Source organism: Neltuma alba, unplaced genomic scaffold (genome assembly GCF_004799145.2).
Source record: "Neltuma alba isolate B1F8T4 unplaced genomic scaffold, ASM479914v2 tig00013300_pilon, whole genome shotgun sequence".
Taxonomy (NCBI): Eukaryota; Viridiplantae; Streptophyta; class Magnoliopsida; order Fabales; family Fabaceae; genus Neltuma; species Neltuma alba.
Window position 1 is genome coordinate 110,784 of NW_021637580.1, and position 25,729 is coordinate 136,512.

The 25,729-nt window shown below is 29.5% G+C and overlaps 1 protein-coding gene across 1 annotated transcript; it reads left to right on the forward strand.

Annotated features, from left to right (window-relative positions):
* The first annotated feature begins 6,941 nt into the window (after positions 1-6,941).
* LOC114736083 (LRR receptor-like serine/threonine-protein kinase EFR) lies at positions 6,942-18,743 on the forward strand. Its single transcript, XM_028923861.1, has 2 exons — positions 6,942-7,626; positions 18,550-18,743. Exons 1-2 carry the CDS (start codon positions 6,942-6,944, stop codon positions 18,741-18,743), a joined length of 879 nt encoding a protein of 292 aa, XP_028779694.1.
* Positions 18,744-25,729: the final 6,986 nt, after the last annotated feature.

Consider the following 25,729-nt stretch of genomic DNA (forward strand, 5'->3'; position numbering starts at 1 on the left):
CATGATCGAATAGAAGTGGAAGCACCTGATCTTTCTACACCAATAGTAGCATCTGGGACACAAGAAATTAAAGAAGGATGAATAAACAAGAATTTATGATCTAGAATAGCATATTATGAGAATTACTACATATTACATCTTTGTAATTTAGAGGTTTTGGGATTTATATGTCCTGGGTAGGGTGGTCACTCGAACATGATGATTTAGCAATAATCATATTAGTATCAATATGCTTTATGTTTCATCTCCGTACGTCTAAAGTTAAATCTTGCCTTCGTAAACTCACTATAGGAATAACAACGAATATAATATCCAAGAGGAAACTGTTCATAAAGTTGCAATAAAATTGAACAGACATACATTTTGGTTTTGGTCATGCATTTAATGAGTCCTTTTCAGTGTTATTCCCTATGAATTATCTTTAATCATTGATTCGGTTTCTGGACTCACTATAAAAAAATTGACTTGTCACCGCTAAAAATCACTAAAAAGTCGTTGCCGTAACAGCTGTGGCTGAAAACTTTCAGTGGCGACATTCTTGTCGCCACCAAAAGGGATGTTCAGCGGTGACTTTTTTATCACCACTGAAAGTAATGCCTGAGAAGAATTGGCTTTACCAACACCACGTCATCACCGACGGCCGCCACATCATCACCGCTGGCCGCCACGTCATCGTCGCCGGCTGCCACATCATAACCATCAGCTGCTACATCATCACTAGCTACCTCCACGTCATTGCTACATCACTCCTCCCCGTCACATCGTCCAAATATTTTCACCTTAAATGTGTCTTCTTCAAGGTTCGAACTCGTAACCACCTCCTTTCGTGTCCAATCTTCTTGCTGCCGGATTGAATTTGTTTATTAATATTGTAAAATAAAATATATATTATTATATTACACCTTCAACGGCGACATTATAAAGTCACCACTGAAAGTCAGACCTTCAGCAACTTTCAGCAGCGACACTGATAGTCAAAAAAAGTCACCGCTGAAAGTCCACTTTCAGCGGCGACAAAAGAAGTCACCATTAAAAGTCCACTTTTAACAGCAACAAAAAAAGTTGCTGCTGAAAGTCTTAGTTTCAGCGGCGACTTTTTTTGTCGCCGCCGAAAGTCGTCACCTAAAGTCTTTTTTTTTTGTACTGACTCTTTACTATCAATAATTTTTAGCTTTAATTATTTCATAATCTAAATTAACTCATTAAAAGGAAATTACTCTTCCAAGAAATAATTTTGTATTCCCGTCTCCAGTGGAACAACAGTTGCCTTCTCTCCTAGATCATTCATTCTAGTTTTGTGAACGACATATAATTATGCTAACGTACTCGAGAGAGAAGCGAAAGATATATAATTATGCTCACATAGTGGAGATGGAACAAATGCACCTTGTAAGATTTAATCAAAATATTTATAATTCATTTTGATCACAATGGAATTGTGGTTCTGAAGAAGGTTTTCGGAGGCAAATTAGTCATGTCCTATTTGGAATAGGTCTACAGGCTTTTCATGCTGTGTAGTTCTATATTTCTTTTTCTTCAACTAATAACATTGTGGGGTTAGTTTAAAAAAACCTGTTTTGTTTATTCCATATTAAAATGTGTTAGGCATATAAAACCAATCGTCCAAGACTTCGTTGTGTTACTCATTCATTTCCCACTTTTAAGGATTTATGATCTGCACACATTCTTCAGAATTTTTAAGCCACTTTCTAAGTATCTCTTAAATAAATCCAACTTTTGAGCATTTAATTATGGAATAGGTGGGGAAAATACTAAAGGCTTCTGAAGGACAGCAAAATAAATACTTCATGAGAAATTAATTGTCTTATAATAATAACTAATTGATTTATTAGTAGAAGAGATAATGACTACATTGAAGGAAAATAGATTATGTTGGGAATTTTTTTTTCTTTTTGCCCGAAGCCACTTTGTAAGTATCTCTTTAATCCGACTTCTGAGCAAAAATAAATACTTTAGGAGAAATAAATTATTTTATAATAATAACAAATTGATTTATTAGTGGAAGAGATTATGACTACATTGAAGGAAAATAAATTATGTTTTACCTTTTTTTTTGCCAATGATTATTCTCCCTCCGTCCCATTAGATCAAACTATCAGTTAAAATTAGTTAAGGACAATAAATGTGTACAAATTAAAAAGCCCTTATTTATAAAGGGAGGGAGTATAAGAAAGAGAATAGGAAAATTATTATAATAAAGAGAATTATGAAGAAGAGAGAATATGTGATGGAAATATGATAGTTTCGAAAATGAGATAATAAATATATTAAGTGTTAAAATAGGTAATTAATGAATTCCCATTCATTCATATACTTTGAGTTGCATGCCATTACATTATACATCAAACATTACATCACATTTCATGCTTGACACATCCACAATTAATTACATAATTAGCGATGTCAATCATTATATTGAAACGCATGTAAATTCTCCACTTTCTTTGCTTCCATCTTCTTGCCCTTCCTCATGCAGGCCTTCTCTTTATCATTTGACCTACTATGATTGGTTAAGGGAGGGTGAGACTCGGGAGAATCTCAATAGCAAACAATAACCACCCCAAACATACATGACAAGCTTGGCATTCATAACATGCTTGCAACTTAACATTTCTATAACATAGTGACATGTTTGGAAATCATCATGCATTAACCATAAAACATATAGGCCTATGACACATTTCAAACATATTCATAATCACAATGCATGAGGTCATAAAATCATATAAACACAGAACATGTTATACATACAAGCAAATACCAAGCACATAAGAGTAAGGTCACGTTTGCTACCTTGTGTCATTAAGCCTTCTTCTTACTCCCTTCTTGTTTCCAACCATTAAAGTTGCTTGCTCAACCGCATCCAAACCTTCTCTTGAATGTCTCAAGATCCTAATCACAGTCACAAGGGTCACATTACTCATTAGGATCAAAAATTACACAATATGGAAGACTTAAGTCCTCAAACTTACTCCCTTATTCCTTAATTTATAATGTAGTGTTCTAGCTTTGTCAAAATTGTTCCCTTAGGCCAATCCTACACAATTTTGCCCAAGAAATCCAAATATGAGATTAGATTGATCAAACTTCAATCCCTTCCCCTGGTTCTAGGCCAAAAACAAAATCTGCCACTTAATTTTCAGTTTTGATTCCAATGCTTCCAACTTCATTCTTTCATCTTATCCCTACACAAATTTTCATTTTAAACACATTGGAAGCATCAAAATCACATCCTAGGCACAAGAACCAGGTCTAGCCGAAACATTTCCTCAAGTTACACAATCATGAAATTCAACCAATTTCAGCATAAAACCACTTGATTCGTGTTCCTTTCAAAGCCATTGAACATTAAATTATGAACTATTCATGTGTTTTTGAAGTCAATTGTTGTATTTTCCTTTGGGTAAACTAAAATGGTATTACCGAATTAAAATTACAAACACACGCACACGTGAGTTGGTTCATGTGAAATAGAGCGTGACTTTGAGGTCTAATTACAAGTCAAGCAGTCCATGTACCAATGCATCCATCCAATGAATTAAAGATTGTAGACTTTTGATAGATATGTTGCGAAGGGTAAGGACAATTTTGTCGATGCATGCTTCTTCTCAATAGTAATAATGTTCTTTTGGAGGTATCATCTATATATATGGCCTACAAGATTGACCATAAATGAAATAATGCCAAGAAAATGAAAATGTGACCCAAGAAGTGGAATTATATTTTCTGAAGAGACGACAAAGTTTCGTTCTTCTTATTTCTCATAACCTATTTCATGGGGTTACTTTATAACCTGTATAATAAAAATGATAATGAAAATATAGTCCTTAATTATGTGATAACAGACCACTTATAGGATCAAAACTTTTCTTCATCACTGACGTAATTTTCTTAGCTCCCTTATTTAATCAACTTGTTTTGGGAACAACTTTAATGTTTGAATAGTCTACCGTGCCAATTTCATTTATGCTCAACTATTTGTTGGGTTATTAACATGAATATATTTTGATTTAGTGTTTTGTCAACGTCTTTGTTTGGCTAGTCTTAAAGAAATTCAGCTTTTACTTATATATCCATTTTGGAGATCTTAATTTTTTTTATAGGGTAAAGGTGCATCAAATATCTTAAAGTATTTTGTGGTTTGTCCAGCACTTCAAAGTATTTTTTAGGTGCATCTAGACTCCAACATCCTAAAGTATTTCTAAGTACAATTTTACACTTAGCTGTTATTTATAAATTTATTTTTGTGGATGTATTTTCATTTTGAAAATTCCCTAATTAAAATAAATTGAAGGCTCAATTTAATAAAGTAGATTATACGCTCGTTGAACAATTGCAAATTGAGACTACATCGAAATTAATATTTTAAAAAAATAATATTGGTTTACAGTCATAATACTAAAACTGTACGTAACATATTTTTATTTATATTGTTGTGACAAAAGATACTATATTCTTTTTTTTTTAGCAAGAAGAATATCTTCTCATCCTTATAACCATTTTTTCTACGCTACTTTTTCAGACCCCATTAAAGCACCAGAGTCCAAACTACAGATCAGTTACGCCAAAAGGAAAAAGAAAGAAAAAGAATAAGACGATCTAGAACGAATGAAATATTTATAACATTTTTGTTTATTTTGGGATTTTTTAAAAAAAATCCATATAATCTATTCATATATTTATTTTTGGCTTGCCTAAATTATCATAATTCATCACTCCATAAAATTTTTATATCAAAGTATCAATGAATTCAATTTAATTACATATTCATCTATTAATAATATTAAGAAAAACCTTTAGAATATTCAAAATTCAGATGGAGGGAGGTAGGGGGAAGAGTTCCTCAACGTTTAAAGACTCCGGCTATATTCATAAATGCGCAAAGTATCAAAGATAAAAAGTGATATTTATGTGCTGGCCAGATAAAACCTGTGACATCTATGATTTGTATTGTTAAACTAAATTTTAAATTTTTGAAAGTTAAACACTAATTTCAAAATAAAAAAATGAAAAAAACTCAAGTCCCCACACTAATAATTAGGGTATGTTTGGATTGGCATTGGACAAAACTGACTTATAGTCTAACTGACTTTTATAACTGAAATTAGAGTAAAAGTCAGTTAGTGTAATATGATTTATGTTTGGATAGGTGCTTATAAAAAGTCAGTTGAAAAAGTTAAAAGTTATTTGAATAATTAATAGAAAAGTTAGTTTAGTTGTAAATGACTAAAAAGGGTATGGATTTTATTGAATAGTAGTGTTTGAAATTTAATATTTTTAATGTGATAATAGTTTAAAAAATACGTAAAATTATTATGATAAAATATAAATAGTTTATTTGTGAGATTATAAAATAAAAATATTTGTTATGGAGAAAAATTTGAAAACACATTGTAGATAATTAATTAAATATACATAATGGATAAATAAGAATATAAATTAAAATTTATTTGGTCTCTAATTAAAGTAAAAGAAATCACATGACTAATTAGATCGTAAGCTTTGCACAATTTTTCCATAAGTCAATTAGAAAAGTTGATCAGATTACGTTGGATAAGTCAGTTAGAAAAGTTACTTTTTCCCATAAATCAGTTAGAAAAGGAGTCCCATCCAAACAATCTTCTAAGCTGCAATAAGCCACTAACCTCAGTTTCACGCTTTCCCGTGTGCTTTTGGCTTCTCCAACTGCAATCCAAACATAGCCTTAATCTTCTATTTATGTGCGTGCCTTGACTTGGCAACGGAGGGAGAGAGAGGGAGTGCGATGAAAAGAGGAATCAACATTTTTGTCTGTCTAATTATTGAAAGATAGAGAGAGATTTCTTTTGGTTTACTGAGAAAAATAAAATTCTTGGCTTTATATATTTATAGAGTAACTAAATAAATTCTTAACCAATTAGGCGTCGATATAGAGGTCAGTGATTCAGATTTTCCCAATGTATCCCAATATACATAAAGTTGTATTATTTACGTGCATTTTTAAGTGTTATTTTTCTTTGGACCAAGATGATATCAACAAAATAAAATATCCATACAAGAGGAGATATTTAGAAGTAGTTTCTTATGAAATGGAGTGTGATGTCTTGGACGCGTATGTTTCTTCTTACCGACGTTCTTTTGGAACTCTCTCATATTAGACCAAATCAATGAAAATAAAAATGTGGTCTTCCATGTGATACCAGACTACTTGTAGATTAAAATTTATCCTCATCACTAATGTCATTTTCTTTCTTTTTTATTTTTCTTTTTTGGATGACTTAATGTTTGAAAAGTCAACCACTAATATAAATATTTACACACACATTAGTAATTAATAATTTGTATCTAACATTTTTATTATTTGCTCTACTCGCAAATCTTTTATCAAATGATAATTTCAATATTCATATGTATTAAAATATACAGTAGTTTCCTTGAATCATTAACTGCAAGCTTATAAAAATATGCATAAATTGATTAATTGAATCAACCACATGTAATGGGAAAGAGGAATAATACAAAACACAAATTTCTTTCATCAATTTAGATTTCATGCATGGTAGTTAATTTGAAGAAAAGAATAACTGTCTCACCCAAAAATTAAAAACAATAGAAAAGAAAATGCAAAAATATTGAAGGAACAATGTATCCACGTATGCAAGCTTCTTTTCAATAATAAAAGTGGGGTCCCAAAAATGAAATTGTTCAACACGCAATGAAATTAAATGGCAAAGCTTCTCCTTATTTCATAGCCTGCCACACGCGACCACAAGCAAAATAATTAATTTTTAGTTGAATTTCTTCTAACCTTATCACGAAAGATGTCCTTTTCCAACTACGCAATTTGTTTGATTTGGAATCGAAGAAGTATAAAACGTCGTGTATGTTAATTCTTGGATGCGAATACTAGAGATTTTGATAAGTCTATTATGCTACACATAATGGGAAGACCTTCTTCCTTTGTTTTCCTCTTCTCACTCCATTCCTTCATGGCTTTCTTAGCTTGGAGTGATACAAATATTATTACCGACAAATCTGCACTTCTTGCCTTTAAATCCTGTATCACTTCAGATCCACACAATTTCTTAGCTAATTGGTCTGTCTCTTCTTCTCCATGCAGCTGGATTGGTATCACATGCAATACTCGTCACAGAAGAGTCCACTCCTTGAATCTTGGTGGCATGGATCTTAAGGGTACCATATCTCCACAACTAGGAAATCTCTCGTTCCTTGTTGAACTTGACCTCAGTGACAACGATTTTCATGATCAAATACCAAACGAGCTAGTTAAATTGCATAGATTGGAACTACTCAATTTGAGCTGCAATGACTTTTATGGGCAAGTTCCAACAGGGATAGGAGGTTTATCTTCACTTGAGAAACTAAATCCTCGAAATAATAGTCTTAATGGAATTATTCCACCATCTCTATTCAATCTGACAATGTTAGAGACATTGGATTGGAATTTTAATTCCATTGAAGGGACCATTCTACTTGAGGTGGGAAGACTTGAGAAATTGACCATTTTACGTCTTGCGGGTAACAAGCTTTTAGGAAACATTCCCCGAACAATTTCCAACTTATCTTCACTTGAGTCATTGAGTCTGTCTTATAACAGTTTGTCAGGTATGTCTTTGATTATTTCTAATATTTATATTTGTTTTTGTTTTAAAGTAGCGTATTTGGTTAGCATAATCTTATCTTAGTTCTATTGACTGTTTTTAATTTTTTAATTTTTTGTTATTTTTATGAATTTTTTTAATTTTGCCAACATTTTTCTATTATTTTTTAAGGGGAAAAAACCATTCATCATCAAAATCATGAAACAGTTTATACAGTCACACCACGAGTGTAATAACATATCTAATAATGGGCTTGTCATAAGTTTTTGAAAATATGTGCTTATTATTCTGTCATTAAAAATTTTTAAAGGGTTTTTTAAAGTTGAGTAAACCTTAGAACAAAATATTTGGAACATTTAATTTTGAATGGGATAATCTAATTTTTATTTTTATTTTATTATTTATTAATAATTATTGTTGTTTAAAAAAGTTTTCAGAGTTAACAGAAATAATTTTTCTGGGAGTCTCCCAAAAAAAAGGTTTTTAATAGGAATGATGAAAAGGAAGGACCGATTGGATTTTAATATATTTCTTAATGTCAATCACCATGAGTCCATCCAATGGATTTAATCAATGGCTATTGGCCCAGATGAAGAACAAGGATTATACCTTTTAAATAATAATTGTAGTTGTGGTTTATCATTTAGAATATATTTTTGTTATTTTTCAAAAAATGTGCAACTCTTACTGTATTTTAACATATATATATATTGTCTCTTGTACATAATAACTTGTCACACGTAAAACAAAAAAAACATTGTTATTGAGATCAGAGATCTTTCTCAACTAAAATCATTGTATCTTATCTTTACGAAAAGTAAAAATACAGTATATATGGGAATCAGCTTAGCGATTTAATTACGTGGTGATTTTGCTAAATTGCTTTTAAAGACATGGAATATGATGCTTTCTTTCAATCACAAAGTGAATATGAATAAAATTAAATGGTATACTTTTCAGAATCTATAAGTACCATGTGTGCTGATGTGTCTAATACTGTGCTTTTTTTTTTTTAACTCTTTGGAATAGAAATAAATTCGAACTCTGATTTGCTTCCCATCCTTTAGTTCATATTATAAGTTTCAGACACATGTAAATGTGAGGTCATAAGTTGCTTAAAAAATCTTCTTAGCAAGGAAAATAACGTGACAAGGATGATGACAAATTTTCTTAGCTTATTTGTCTTTACCAGTTTGTTAAATATGTTTTAGAGAAATCCGGGCTTGTCTCAGTTGTTTTTTTTTTATTTTTTGAATATTTTGTGCATTTCTTTTTTTTTTCCCAGCATCTTTCTATTCTGTTTTAAATTAAAAAAAATTGTCAACCAATTTTTAAAATGGATAGTGAAGTCATAGACCATGGGCAAAAGAATATTGTTATAAACTTGCAATATCAGTCCAAACGGATCTAAAAGCTAATAATCAGTCTTCGAAAATAAATGTTTATTATTTCGTTATTAAAAATTTTCTGAAGTTTTATTTTTTTGCCAAAAATGAGTAAGCCTAGCAAAAAGCATACTCAGAACATTTAATTTTTATTTAAACAATCTAAATTGTATATTAATTTTATTTTTTAAAAATTGTGTAGTTAACAAAAATATTTTTTCTAGGAGTCTCATGATGGAAAGTATGGGCCAATCAACTTCGATGTGTGTCTTAGTTTTTTTCCTTAATCACAGTTAATCGAAGAAACTCATAACCTTATCTTTGCAGTGAGGTGGATACAGCTCATATAGCATATAAGAATTTATCAGAATTAATGCGTAATGGGCCTGTAGGATAACCCAATAGAGTCATCGATTTTTTTTCCCCAATAAATCACGAAATAAATATTAACTGAGATTTTGTTATTCGTCATTTAGTTCATGCCAGAAGTTTCACACACATGCAAAGGTGGGATCATAACTTGCTTAAAATTAAAATCTTCATAAATCGGTAAAATATTGAATCATCAAACAGGAAGCCCCATAAAAAATAACCCGATAAGGATGATAAAAAGTGTTAGCTGGGATTTCAATGTTTTTTCCAGCTTCTTATTTTTCATTTTCCCCTATATTTTCTTTTTAATTGCAAGTTTTTTAAGTTTTTGTTTTCTAATACAGAGACAGTTCATTCGAATTTGTCAACGAGTCTCACATCGATCCAAGAAAAAAAACAACATGCTGAAAAATAATTTATATATATCTTTCAAGGATGGTGGCTCTTTTAAAATGATTAAGATGATGATTCAATGTTCTAAAAATGATTTTAGATAAATAATCTTAGCAGTATTAACAAATTAGCTCGACCTCCATACTTAGGGTCACAACAAGACATTAAAAGGGGGGGTTACTTTTGACTTTCATTAATGGTATCTTATCTCTTTATTGGGTCTTTAGTAATTAGCCGTTTATATAAATTTAGGGATATTTTTAAATCCAACTAATTTTTTTTAATAATTCTGCAGTGCGAAACATTGAAAAAAAAAATCTCGCCTCTGTTTTTCTCTTGTTAACTTGGACAGAGACAAACATTATTCTGCTGATAAATCTGCACTTTTTAATCTTAAATCTTCTATCACTTTGGATCCGTACAATTCTTTAACTCATCTATCTTTTAACAGTTTGTTAGGTATTTTTAAAGAAATATGGGCTTGTCTCAATTGTTTTTTATATTTTTTTATATTTTTGTGCATTTTTTATTTTTTTTCAGAATTTTTCTATTATTTTTTTGTTAAAAATTCGTCATCCAATTTTTAAAACGGTTGGGGTAATGTTAATCCTAGCAGATCTAAAGGCTCATCATCAATCTTTGAAAATAAATGTTGACTATTCTGTCATTAAAAAGATTCTGAATGATTTTTTTTTTCAAAATGAGTAAGTCTTAGAAGAAACATACTCGGAACATTTAATTTTGTTTTGGATAATCTAAATTAATTTTTTTAAAAAAAATTTTGTAATCATCTCGGCCTAAATATAAGACTCATTTTGTAGTGTAAATTACACTACAAAATGAGTCTTATATTTAGGACCGGATGATTAGTTAACAAGAATTATTTTTCTGGGAGTCTCATGATGAAAAGTAAGGGTCAATTGGATTTCGATGTGTCTCTTAGCTTGTTTCTCTAATTTTCATTGAAGAAACTCAATCTGAATTAATTAATCCACAAAATTCGAATAGATAACACAGTGCATTGGGCCTGTGGAATAGCCCACTATGTTCTCCAACACTAAGCCATCCAAATTTTCCAACAAATCACATGTCCAAATTTTTTGTTGTATGGTGAATGGCCCAGCCAAATTGAAAGGGTTATTCGTTTTTGACAATAATAGTTGTAGTTGTGATTTATCATTTAGAATAAATTTGTGTTATTTCTAAAAAATGTGCAGGTCTAACTAACTATATGTCTTTTTAAAAAAATACAAATTTGTCTAATGTACATAATAACTTATTATAAATAAAAATTGTTACTGATATTATTCTCTTTGTTTCCCCTCTGATATTTGAAGGGAGCATCCCAAGTGAGATTGGGGATCTTACACAATTGAAGACATTGTATCTTGGAAATAATGAACTTGTCGGTCCAATACCATCTTTATTATTCAACAATTCAGTACTACAAGAGATTGATCTTGGAATAAATAACTTATCTCAGAGTCTCCCAACAAATGTGTGTGTTAGCCTTCCAAAGCTACAAATATTTTATGTGGATGGAAATGATTTGTCTCGTGAAATACCCTCCACTTGGCATCAATGCACAGAATTATTAGAATTACAATTGGGAGATAACAAATTCAACAGAGGAAACATACCAATTGACATTGGAAATCTGACAAAACTTCAGTGGCTATATCTTCCCAATAGCAACTTTCAAGGTAAAAGTTCTAATTATCATAGGATTGTCTTAAATTTTGATAAGTCACGAATTTGCGTTACAAATTTAATGAATAATACTTTTATTAGATTATGTCTAAAGACATGAAAAATATTAAAAGATCAAATTATGAATTGATGGTAAAATTACTTCCAAAAAGTTAATCCAAATACCCATAAGATGAGGTTTTGGGTTTTGGTCATTTCATTCATTCATACAATCCCAAAATAATAGAAAGATAGGATCATCACTTCACAAGCTAAGCTGATCGGCCCATTTCGAGAGCAATTTTTTTTAAGGAAAAATAGATATGATAGTCCTTATAGTTGTATCAAATTTTGAATTATATCCTTATAATTTTTTCTTTTTTATTGAATCCTTATTATTTATTTTGTTAATATTATGAGTCATGTTTTTCTTTTTCTTTTTATTGAATCTTTATTATTTATTTTGTTAATATTATGAGTCCTTTTTGTTAGTTTAAGTTGGCGCTGTCCATTCCTTTCTTCCCTCTCAGCTTCCTTCTGTTATCCCGGGTGCGTATAGCCACCCGTCATATCCTCAAGCCCATGAGCACCTTGCCCATCTCTTCTCCACTACTGAAGCCCCCCCAATCTCTTCAATTCTCAACCATTCCACTCTTTCACCATCCTCATCCTAAAAGTTTAATTTTCCCCAACCCCTTCCCAAAATCGACCTTCAATCCTTTCTATAAACCAATTGTTTGGATTATGAATCTGGACCTTCCAATTGAGGATCCGGAGAAAGAGACAATCAAATCGCAAGCAGTGGAGATGGGGTATGGAAGATGGAGAGAGCAGATATGAACAGTAAGAGAGGAGAGAGACGGGGCGGACGGTGTCAAGTTAAATTAACAAAAGGATTCATAATATTAACAGAATAAATAATAAGGATTAAAAAAAACCTAATTCAAAATTTGATAAAAGTACAAGAACTATCATATCTATTTTTCCAATTTTTTAAGTACTCAGCATATAAGGTGTCCACATGCCTCATGTGAAAAATAATTAAACAACGTGATAAAATTTGTAAATTGGCTCACTCATGTAATTTTTTATTTTTCAAATTCATTAATTTCGAATTAAATGATTTTTACCAACAAAAAATTAAATAATTATCCAATATACTAATCATGTCACCTCAAGTGTCATTTATGATTTTCATAATTTTTTATTTTAAAATTTTTTAAAAGAGTTCAAATTAATTTAACAAATAATTTTTTTGTATTTTACTCTTCTGAATTGAAATGAGTATTACTTGAAATTCTTTTGTTATATTCAAGGCAAGTTCTCGACTTTTTTCAGACAAGCCAGAGTTAGTATTAATATTTGAAAGTTTTCGTATGGTAGGATAAGTTTATTTAATACTAAAGACAGAAAAGTTTGCAGGTGTGTTTTTCCTTATTTATTACAATAAACAAGAAATTTATTTAAATAAACTAAGTATAAAATATCAATTGTGAATAATTTAAAAGAATTTAATTTAAAAATTTAAATGCAATAATTCAATAAACATTAGTTCAGCCATACCTGAGCTTAAGCTAGTTTAGAAGAAAAAATTCAAAAAAATAAATAAGAATACGAGATGTTTTAAATAGTCTGACAAATAATTAATTGTATTATTTTAAATCATTTATATTGAAGTGGAACTATTCAGTATGTTCAATTCTTTATAAATTTAAATAAAGCTTTTCAACAAAAAATATCCACAAATAATTTCTTAATAATTATTTTACTTTGAAATTTAAAAGAAGTATGAAAAATCAACATGAGGGAGAAAGCATGGGGATTAAATTAAAAATGTGGAATCATTATACATTACGTGGAACTTTTTTTTTCAGCAAAGCAATACTTAATAATTTCTCGCTGAAACTGCACAAACAAATTCCTTCATCAGAGATAAATTGCTGAAAAAGTAGTCTAATGTTTTATACCGTACATGATTAATTGGCAATGCATAAAAGTTATATAGTTAAACTTAATGTACTCATTTGCAATATTAAAAGGTAAGAACTTTGATGGTTAGAGGAAATTTGCCTGTTTCCTTTTTAATACTTATGCATGGATTAATCAGTATAGCACAAATGTTCAAGTTTTTGAAATTAATGCGTAAGACATGTGAAGTTTCTTTTTTATTTATGTATATTAATGCAAACAATATTACAATGCCAAAATAAAGAAAAGGTAAGATCATGAGCTGATGGGACCACTTGATAGATTTAAAATGTGAAAAACTTTTTTTTAATTTTAGCCTTAATCTACCACATCATTAATATACTTTGATCAATAAAATGACTTTACCATATATAATTTATCCAGGAATCATTTCAAGTGAGATTGGAAATTTGACAAACCTCCAATTCCTTGATCTTCGCTACAACAATTTGCAAGGTAAGAATTTTAATTATATGATTGTCTTAGACCATATTGTGTATTTTTGTTTTTGTTTTCATCTCTCGAATGAAAAATAATTTTAAAGTGAGATTTTTCTTTTCATTTCTTTCATCCATGTTAAAAAATCATGAGAAGCTTACTAAAAAGTTTGCATTCATAATAGAAATCCTTGAAAAGAGAAATAAAATATAATTTTGGATCATTAAAAAAATTAGGGAAGCCCTGTAAAAATCCTAGCAAAAATGTCTTTAAAAAGAGAAATAAAATATAATTTTTGATCATTAGAATAAATGTGTTCGCTATCAATATAATGTTTGTTTATATTTGATGAAAGGATTTGTATTTGAAAAGATTTTTAATACTTCCAATTCTCTCGTCAACATATACATAACTTGTATCTTGTCCACTTTTACATTGAAACATGTGAAATTTCATCCTTAATTTTATGCTTTATCTCCAAAATGTGTAACTAAAAGGGCTTTTAATTCCTTAAAGAAAAACTAAAATTTCAGCCTTTTTTTTTTTGCCTATGATGGATTCATCATCAGATTTTAAAGTTAGAACCTTTTTAAATACTTCAATAACTATAATACAAAATATAAATAATTTGGATGTTCAATTTAGATTAGGTGAGATTAATTCCATAGTCTCTGATCTTCAGCAATTCTTCTTTGAAAGAAATTTAACATCTAATTGGTCATTAATATTGGAAGAGTCCCTTTAAACTATTGTCCAACAAAAAATAAATTATTTTCTATTAATTTTAAGCATCTAATTACCAAAATTCCTTGTATTATTTATACGCTTGTGTACGGACGAATTTATTAGGAACATGCTTGCCATTCTCCCAAGCAATTAACAAATATTTTATATTTATTTATAGGTGGAATTCTTTCATTTCTTTGGAACATGCCTTCTTTGACATATGTGGCCTTTGGCATGAATCATTTAAAGGGTAATTTGCCTGAAGAAATGTGTCATCATCTCCCTTTACTTGAGGCCTTTGATGTTTATGGTGATCAATTAGAGGGAGGTATTCCACAATCAATAAGCAATTGCACATCTTTGAAAGAATTATATTTGGATGGTAACTCATTTACAGGTATGCACTTACTTGAGTGTTTTTTTTTTCTTTTTAATATGTTTCTCCAAAATGAGATTTTGTTTTTCTCAAAAATCCTAATCATGAACAGATGGATGCTGTGAAATTTGTAACAAAAAAAACGAAATTCTCACATATACTCTTTGACAACAAAACTCCAAACCATACAATTCTTTTTTATCAAGATTTTTTTGTGTCTCTTAATTACTTTAATTTTATTTTTTCTCTCATCTTAATATTTAAATAATATTAAAATACAGATGAGTTTGGAGTCGGTTTTACTTATTTATTATATATACAAATTGTAACAATTCAACATTGTTTAACTGAAATTAAAATTATATTATTTTAAAAACATTACAACGTAGCAATTAAAAAATGTCCAACAAAAAAAATTATTTAGATATGTACAAAAGGTCAGTTACAAATCATACAATAAATGCAACTCATAAAATGCTTGTTCAACCAAATTTAAATGCAACATACATACTTATTATATGCCGCTACTTTTTTTTTTAAAAGGTTTTATCTGCTTCCAGGCAACTTTAATTTTATATTTTTTCCTCTCTATTGTAGCGTACATTTTTTCATCTGTTATGCTTCTTTTTCAATTTTTTATTTTTCAAATTCGTTCATTTCAAATTAAATACTTATTCAATAATTACAGTACAAAAACTTTTATTTTTCAAAAGAAATACTAGTCATTTCACCACATTTTACTCTTTCGGTTGAATTCTTTTTAACATATTTAACGTAAGTTTTAGGATTATTCTTAAACATACATTTTTAACAATATTTGATAATTTCTGCATCATATATGATAATTTCTTCTTTTCTACACGCACAAACACACGGTAACAGCTCTATCATTTAATTAAAATTAAATTTATATTCATATTTTTCTAAAAAAATCACAGCATATGAATTAAAAATTTGAAATAAACAAAAGATTTTTTAAATAGATATAAAAATCAATTACAAATTATAACAATAGAAATTGAATAAAAATTTAAATGTAACTCAAACTGATGAACAATAACATGAGATATGTTAATTGTTCAACAAATAGAAGAACTGTTCTGCACGTTGTGAAACTAAATAAAGCTTTTCAAGTTAAAGCTTTTCACACAATAATTTCCTAGAGGGATAAACTGCCGAATAAGTAATTTAATGCTATAGGCAATCAATAAACAAAGGCATAGCTTTGAAAGAATTATATTTGGGTGGTAACTCATTTACAGGTATGCATTTACTTGTGTGTTTTTTTTCTTTTTAATATTTTTTCTGAAATAAAATTTTTTTTCTTTCATTTCATTCATATAGCAGATGGAACTCATGAAAAAGAGAAATTATATTCTCTAATATATTATTTGATGACAAAACTTCAAACCATACAGAATGGCCCCCGTGTGTCATGCCAATACATTTTTTTTTGAAAGATTTCATCTGTCTCTCAATTAACTTAATTTTATATTTTTTTCCTCTCCTCTTAATATTAAAATAATATTAAAATTCCTACGAGGTTAAAGTTGTTTTTTCTTATTTATTATATAAATAAATTGCAAAAACTATATATTTTTTAAATGAAATTAAAATTATATTTAATATTATTTTTCGAAAATTATAACGTAGGAATTAAAACAATGTACAATAAAAAAACATTTCAATATGTATAAAAAATTAAAATATATAAAAATTAAAAAAAATTTAAATGCATCTGTAAAAATGACTTCTCTAACGAAATTTAAGCTCAAACTGAAGAATGAGAATACAAGATGTTTTTAATAGTTTGTCAAATAATTAAATCACATCAATTAAATTTAAATTCATTTGGGTGTAAAGAGAAAGTGTTCTATATGCTCAATTCTTCTTCTTTTTTTTTTGATTGCATCTATATGCTCAATTCTATGTAAAATCAATAAAGCTTTTACAGTAAATTTTTTTTTCCATATAATAACTTTTGAGTAATTATTAAATATGAAAATAAAAGAAGTAAACAACGTTAACAAGAGGGAGACATGTATGCAATGTGTGATGTGGGACCTATTTTTTAATCCGTTGAGAAAAGTATACTTCGTAATTTCTCAGCTCCACTGTACCAAAAATATTTTGCTAAAAAAATGTACCAAAAATATTAGAAAGTATGCCACACATGATTAATTGGCAATGCACAAAAAAATTTATACAGTAGTCAAACTTAACAGACTCAATAGAAGGTATGCAATTTGATGTTATAAGAAATTCGCTTTTTCGCTTTCTAATATTGTAGTTTTTGGAATTAATAAGACGTGAAGGTTTTTTTTTTTTTTTTGGTTATAGCTTGATCAATGAAAAAGCTCCATATCGCATATAATGCGCCCACATGTTTCATTCATCCTCCATGCCGCATATAATGTGCCCACATGTTTCATTCATCCATTAATTTTTTTGTCCAGGTTTTCTACCCAAAGGGATAGGCAGTCTTATAAACTTGATAGATTAGACTTATCTTCTAATCATTTCAAAGGACCCATTCCTTTCAACATATTCAACATTTCAACACTGACACTGTTAAACCTTGGGAGCAACTTCCTCTCTGGCCTTCTCCCATCATATTTAGGAATTGGCCCCCCTAACTTGAAGAATTTAGTGCTGGAAGGAAATGAACTAACTGGACAAATTCCAAACAGCATATCAAATGCTTCTCAGCTCATTAGGTTGCGTTTACCATTGAATAAATTTACCAAAGCTATACCCAATGTAATTGGAAATTTAACAAACTTGCTTGACTTAGCTTTGGATGGGAATGAATTGACTGGGTTGATTCCGTATACATTTGGCAAATTACATAGCCTTCAACACTTAAGTCTTAGCAACGACAAATTACAAGGGTCCATTGTAAATGACCTTTGCCAACTCAAAAGGCTAAGTGAGTTGAATATTGCCAACAACATGTTTTTGGGAACAATTCCAGGATGCCTTGGGAATACTTCTCTGCAAAAGTTGAATTTTAGCTCTAACAAATTTGTTTCTCATATGCCATATTCTCTTTGGAGTCTCAAAGATATATTGGTCTTAGATATATCCTCAAATGCATTGAGTGGTATAATTTCACCAAAGGTATCAAACTTAAGAGTAATTACACTACTGGATTTGTCAAGAAACCAAATTTTAGGAAGCATCCCTACAACTATGGGTGGGTTGCAGACTTTACAAAACCTATCTTTGGCTCACAATAAATTACAAGGGCCTATACCTGAATCACTAAGCAGCATGATAAGTATTGAGTCAATAGATCTTTCCCATAATTATTTGTCTGGTGTGATTCCAAAGTCTTTAGAGTCACTACTCTATCTTAAATCTATTGATCTTTCCTATAATTTACTGGATGGAGAAATTCCAAATGATGGTCCTTTTCAAAATTTTACTGCTCAATCTTTTATGATGAATAAAGATCTTTGTGGAAAATTCCAACTTCAAGTCCAACCATGTAGGAGAGGAAACAAGCACATGTCAAATAAAGTGATACTAGTAATAAAATGCTTAGTGCCAATCATGTTTTTCATTTTGGTTGTTATAGGCATTATCTTTCTAAAGCAAAATAGAGATGATGCTAACTATACAACCAAAAGGGATTTAACAAATTTGGATGCACCAACTAGGATATCCTATTATGAGATTCTACAGGGTACAAATGGATTTGATGAGAGCAATCTTCTTGGCTCTGGAAGTTTTGATCAGTGTACAAAGCAATTCTTCCAAACGAAAAGGTAGTTGCTATCAAAGTATTTAACACAGACATGGAAAAAGCATTGAGAAGTTTTGATATTGAATGTGATGCCATGTGCAATTTACGCCATCGCAATCTCATTAAGATTATTAGTTGTTGCTCAAATGATGATTTCAAGTCTCTAATAATGGAATTCATGTCAAATGGAAGTCTTGATAGATGGTTGTACTCTCATAATTACTGTTTGGATATCCTACAAAGGTTGAATATAATGGTTGATGTAGCAATTGCATTAGAGTATCTTCATCACGGTACTTCTACTCCAATTGTTCATTGTGACATAAAACCAAGCAATGTTTTGTTGGATGAAGATATGGTGGCTCGTCTTAGTGATTTTGGTATAGCTAAACTATTAGGTGAAAGACAGTTGGAAACTTACACAACAACATTGGCTACAATTGGTTACATGGCACCACGTAATAGTTTAGTAATGATATTTTAGTTTAATTATGTCGTTTTTTATTCTATGTAAAATTTTATACTATTTAATCATTGATATATGTATATATATTCTATTCATATACGCGAATATTTTTATTAGCTATGTGAAAAAAATATTTAATTGCAAACCTTATATTCTCTTTTGATAAACAGAGTATGCATCAAAAGGAGTGGTTTCTTTCAAAGGAGATGTATATAGCTATGGTATCATGCTAATAGAGATGTTTACAAGGAAGAAACCAACTGATGAAATGTTTGTTGAAGATTTTGATTTGAAAGATTGGGTTAACAAATCAACACCACACTCAATTATCAATATTCTTGATGTCAATTTCCTACATGAAGGAAATCCAAATGTCAGCAATATATTACCACATATATCATCAATTTTTGAGTTAGCATTAAGTTGTTGCACTGAATTACCTGATGGACGAATTATGATGATTGATGTTGTGGTCTCATTAAAAAAGATAAGGTCATATTTATGTAAAATGTTAGAGATGCACCCCTAGTTAAATAATCTTTCTATGAAAGTTTTAGTTACTGTTTCTTTTATCCTTTGGTTTATTTTGTTTATGAAACATGTTGTTTCTTAAAATGGCAATAATTTATATGTCTGTTATATTAATATATGAAGTCTCCATGTTTTTATGTCTTGATTTATTTTCCCTTTTCTCACATTTTATTCCTTACAATTGTATTTTGCTATTTAAATTTTATTTGATTCATTTTTTTCCATTTAAGAAAAAGAATTATAATTCGAAACGTTGAATAAATTTACGGGATAAATTATACAGTTTAAAACGATTTTCTATTTTTTGTAAGGAACGAGCAAATGTGAGCATTATATTTTGTAATTTTTTGGGTTTCAGAGAGTATAGATCATTCGAATTATAAAGTTTTTGAAGAATGGAATCCCTCTCCTTCCATGACAATGGTTATTGGGCCTATTTTTTATGTCTTATTTTTTTCTCATTCATGCAAGCATTCAAAACTTGAGAAATGAAAAAAAAAAAAACATTAACATCAATTCAATTAAACATGAGGAGTCTCAGTTTGCTGCTCTAACTAGCATCAGTTACTGATACAACAACGAAGAGTTTGTGGAGCATAGATAGCTGGAGCTTGGGGGGATGTTTTATTGTTTTCCTCATTAATCTTTTCTTGTCCGTCAAGCTTAAGAATAGAGCAAGAGTTTTGTATGGGGAATTTTAGTTTGTATATTAGGGTTAAAGTGCAATTCTATCCCTGGGAGTTTTCATTTAGGAGCTGTGGATATCTAGAAATTCTTCTAGGAGCAATGCCGCGCCGGAAAAAATGTAGCAATGTTGCTCCACTATTTAAAAGGGTTAATTTTGACCATTAAATTTGACTTACATCCCATGTGGCACTGCCACGTCAACACTCTATTTCCACGTAGTTCCCTCTCTCTCTCTCTCTCTCTCTCTCTCTCTCTCTCTCTCTCTCTCTCTCTCTCTCTCTCTCTCTCTCTCTCTCTCGATGAACCACCAATTACCTCTCATTCTTGATTCTTCTCACACCCACGCCACGCTTCCCTCCTCGGGCTTCCCTATCAATCTCTCTCGCCTCTTTGTTGATTCCCACCTCCCCACAGCAAACTCGGCTTCTTCTTAAATGAAATCGACATGCTGATGCCACACGAAAGGAAAGACGTGGATGATGATGAAAGAGAAGAGTTATCTATCAAAAGAGAAGAATTATTCTCTGAAGATAAACTTCTCGCCATGTTCAAGCTTCAACAAACTCCTCAGCCTGCTACTGTTTACTCGCTGTTCTACCACTTTGATATGCCCAAAGAAAAGGACCATTTTCCTATTGACATCTCAGGCCTGTCAATATTTGCTATGCCCAATATTTGTATATATAACGCACGCATTGAATGAATACTCTGCCTTCAGGCTTGGGTGTTATTTTCCAGATTCATAATTATGCTTCAAAATGAATCAAGAGTGAGGCAATCAAGTTACTGTAGGCGGGAGTCAGACGTGGAGGGGCGAGAAAGAAGGACAGGGGAGCCTAAGGAGGAAAGCAAGGTGGGGACGTGAGCAATGAATCAAGACTGAGAGGCAATCGAGCGGTGGTTCATCAGAAGAGAGAGATAGGAGGGGGGTAAAAGGAAGGGACTATGCGGAAATAGAGTACTGATGGTGTCACATATGGGAAATAATTCAAATTTAACAGCTAAAATTTATCTTTTCAAATGGTGGGCAGCATTGTTACATTTTTTACCCTTCTGAAATGACATTGCTCTTAAAAAACTGCCAAATATCCATAGCTCAGAAGAGAAAGAAACAATAGGGCGGTGGTTCATCAGAAGAGAGAAAGGGGAGAGAGGGAAAAAAGGAAGGGACTATGCGGAAATAGAGTGCTGATGTGGCAGTGCCACGTGGGACATAAGTCAAATTTAATAGTCAAAATTAAGAAAAAATTATAATATATATAAGGTGCTATATAAGAGAATTAAATACAAAAAATGTCCCTTAAAATCATTGAATTATTCTGAAGTCCTAAAGAATCTCATTGTAAAAAAATTTATTTGTTTAATTACTAAATTGCCCTTATGTTTTTTTTAATATATATCGACAATTAAAAGAGCGGTCGTTAACAACTTATGGTGTAATGATTAACAACTATCACAGTAAGTATTAACAACAAATTTTCTCAGCTCATCATAAAATGTAATGCATAAGTTGTCAATATTTGCTGCAATAGTTGTTAATCCTTATATCTTAAATTGTTGATGACTACTCTTTCAGTTATCAATGCATACTTTAAAGAAAAGATAAGGGCAATTTGATAATAAACAAATGGATTCTCTTGTAATAAGGTCCTTTGGAATTTCAGAATAATTTGATGATTTCAAGAGACATTTTTGTATTTAATTCTCTTGGATGGGACTTGTTGCAATTTTCCCTCAAAATTATTCCTTTTAAATGATGGACAACGTTACTACATTTTTACCCTTCCAAGACGACATTGCTGCTAAAAAAACTTTCAAATACTCACAGCTTCTGAGCAAAAATTATCAAGGTAAAATTGCACCTTAATCCTTGTATATTATACCAATTTAGTACAATACATATTGTATCTAAAAATTTTAGTATTTATTTTAGTTGATGTATAATAGCCATCCGAGTGTTTAAAGGATTCATCACTACTATATAAACATGTAATGGGTCTATCTAAAGTAATTTAATTAAGCTATTTTTAATGTAAGCAACAAGTCTAATAATTTGCAACGAAATCTATTTCAACAGCCTCTTGATAGATACCACACATAGGACTACTCAGATATTATTATCATCAAAATAAGGTTGTTGGGCGTATTCGGAAGGGCCCTGGAGAGCCTCCGGTGTAGTACTCAGTCATTTCTTATTGAGCCAAGACTAAGGGCCTGTTTGGCAAATACCTGACACCATGGTTTCAGGACCTAAACTATGATTTGGGTAAAAAATTTCCCAAATAGGGGAAAAAATCAGTAAATCATGGTTTTTGGATTTAAAATAATGGTTTGAAAAAAAATGAATCCATTCTACTTCTGGCTCAAATTGAAGAGTATGCTTGTACCTACCAGAGTAGATCCTAACGGTAATATGATTTTAACATCCCTCAATTATTTTTCTATAAACATATTTAATCTTATATTTTATAAATATATATACACATATTAATTATTTATTAATTACATTATCTTATATATTATTAATTATGTTGGTAAAAATTATATTATTAACAATTTTATTCCTTCAAATTAAAATATATTATAAAATCTATTTTTTATGTAATTATCATATTAACTTATATCCTTTTTAGTAATTTGCACATATAAAAAGTATATCTAATAACAATTATTCCAACACTCTCATTTTATGAGAATTACTTTTTCACAAAATCTATTCTTTACAAAATCTATTATCCCAAAATATATTCTCTAGAAGCTATTCTCTAAACCATGATTTGGTTTCATCCAAATAAATTTTTAATAAAAAAGCATTTTTAGACCCCAAACCACCAAAACTATCCAAACAGGCTAATTTTTTGAAAAACTTAAAACCATGATTTTGAGAAAAGCGAAAAAATTTCGCTTCTCAGATAACAACCAGTTCCGGGATAATTATTATGATTGTCAGGAAGCTTGAAACTTTAGAATGGCCAAACAGTCAGACCTCAAGATGGATGGGGTCGGTAACATGTAGACAAATAATGAGGGAGTATGGAAGAATATTTCCAACTTTCAAAACTAGATAATCTATCAGCATTTTATGTTTATAATAATATTTTTTATTGGAAAAAATATTCATTTTTCTAAAACTGCATTTATTTTTATATTTTATAAGTATATATACACACCAGCAATTAATTAATTATACTTTTTATATATCACTTATTTTGTTGGTAAAAGAAATTACTAGAAAATTTATTATTTCAACTGAAAATGTAAATTATAATATATCTTTTATGTAATTATGAATTAACTTATGTACTTTTTGATAATTTGTATCTAAAAAAACATTTTTGATAATAACTATCCAAACACTTTCATTTTATTAAAACCACTTTTTTCTTAGAAGCTATTCTTTCCAAATAATCATGGTTTGGAGAATAGCTTTTACTAAAAAAATTGATTTTGAAAATAGATTTTGAAAGAAGTTTGAATTTATCCAAACACCCCCTAATAATTATTCTTTTTGGTTCCACCCATCCTACTTCCTCTGCTTACTATTATAAAGCACTGCTAACTAATTCACACATAAAACATAAAATAATTAAAAGTATTAAGTTTTTCATAAAATTTAAATGATTTTCAATATTACCCTTATAAACATCATATTAATTTTTGGGGTAAAATATGCTAACCACTCTTCTGCTTTACCTAGATTACAGAAATATCCCCTCTATTTTGAAAACACATATAGACCTCTTTTAAAATTAAAGTATATATTACACAAACCTTCCGTATATATTTGGGATTCCATTTCCAAGTTTGACTGCTGAGCTTTTATTTTGGCTAAAATACCCCTCTTCACATTAGAATTATTCAAATATTTATATTTATTTTTATGCCAAACATTTATATTTGTTAAAAACTATTTTTTATACAACAAAAAATTATTTTAATACATCTGTTTTCAAACCTCTACTATGTTATAGGATTTATTAATTTCGATTATATTGTAAAATTTTATAATTTTAGTTTTTCATCACATCCATTCAAATCTATTTATTTAGTTTTTTTAGATCGCTAAAAAATATTTTAAATGCAATTTTCATCATACAATATAAATGACGTAAGTTTGAGAGATTATATAAATACTGCAATTTAATATTTACAATTTTCAAACAAAATTCTCATTACAAACATTTATAAACATATTTGCTTACTTATAAATTTACTTAAAAAAATTAATCAAATTTATAAGGTCTAAATTAATTAATTTATTTAAGTTTTTGTCCAAAAAAATTTAAAAAATAAATATTTGATTAAATAAAAACGAGAAGAAAAAATTTGCAAAACTCCTCCAAAAAAATTTTAGTCAAAATTAAAGATTTAGTATAATCAAGGGTAAATCAATAATATGCTTTTTAATTAAAAAATTATTTTCTCAGAATATTCTTAACGGAATTAATGGTTTGGACTCAACTATGTGTTTTCAAAATAGAGGAAAGATTTATGTAATTAAGCTAATATATAGGGAAGGTTAGAGTATTTTACTCTAATTTTTATTCTTTAACTACCCTTATTAAATATGAGCATATAAATAAAAATTTAATACTCATTAAAATTGTCATATGATCTTATAAAAATATCAAAATTTTCTTCTAAAAGGGAGTGATAACGGTGTAGTTGTTTTCATTAAATTTGTTCTGCATATCTAATATTAAGGGAAAAAAGACAGAAAAATGACACCTGAATATGAAGCCCTATTTGATCACTTAAATAATAAAAATTTCTCTTTGAACACATATGACCAAAGTAGGATTTTAAAGTTTGCTAAAAAAACCAAATTACCCTTTAATTTTTTTTTTAAAGAAAACCATTAGGTACCCTCACCTATCAGCCAGTCACCGAAGATGGCCACTGGAGTATAGGTGGACACTAGTCGTCGGAGCTTCAACAGCTGCAGCTATTTTTTTGGGAATTATTTTAAGTCTAGTAATGTCATTAACAAGTTTTTTTAAGTTATTAACAAGTTTGATAACAGTTTTCAAGGAAATTCAAAAAGTAACATTTTTATAACTTTAGTAATATGATTAACAAGTCATGTAATAATATTAACAATTCTTATAACGTCACAAACAACTCTCATAACAAGTCATGTAATAATATTAATAACTCTCATAACTATAATGATTGCTTAATAAACGGGAAAAATTTGTTGTATGATCTTTATAGGGAGCTAATATTAAAAACATCAATTTTGAGTAGAAAATTTTGTTAATAGCATTATTAGAGTTATTAACATCGTTACATAACTTGCTAATCATATTACTAAAATTGTAAAAATAA

Excerpts from the sequence above, each read along its gene's own strand:
- LOC114736083 (XM_028923861.1), top strand. The coding sequence starts at position 6,942 with ATGGGAAGACCTTCTTCCTTTGTTTTCCTCTTCTCACTCCATTCCTTC. Across the intron at positions 7,627-18,549 it reads GTCTTATAACAGTTTGTCAG|GCATTATCTTTCTAAAGCAA; the intron begins GTATGTCTTTGA and ends TGGTTGTTATAG.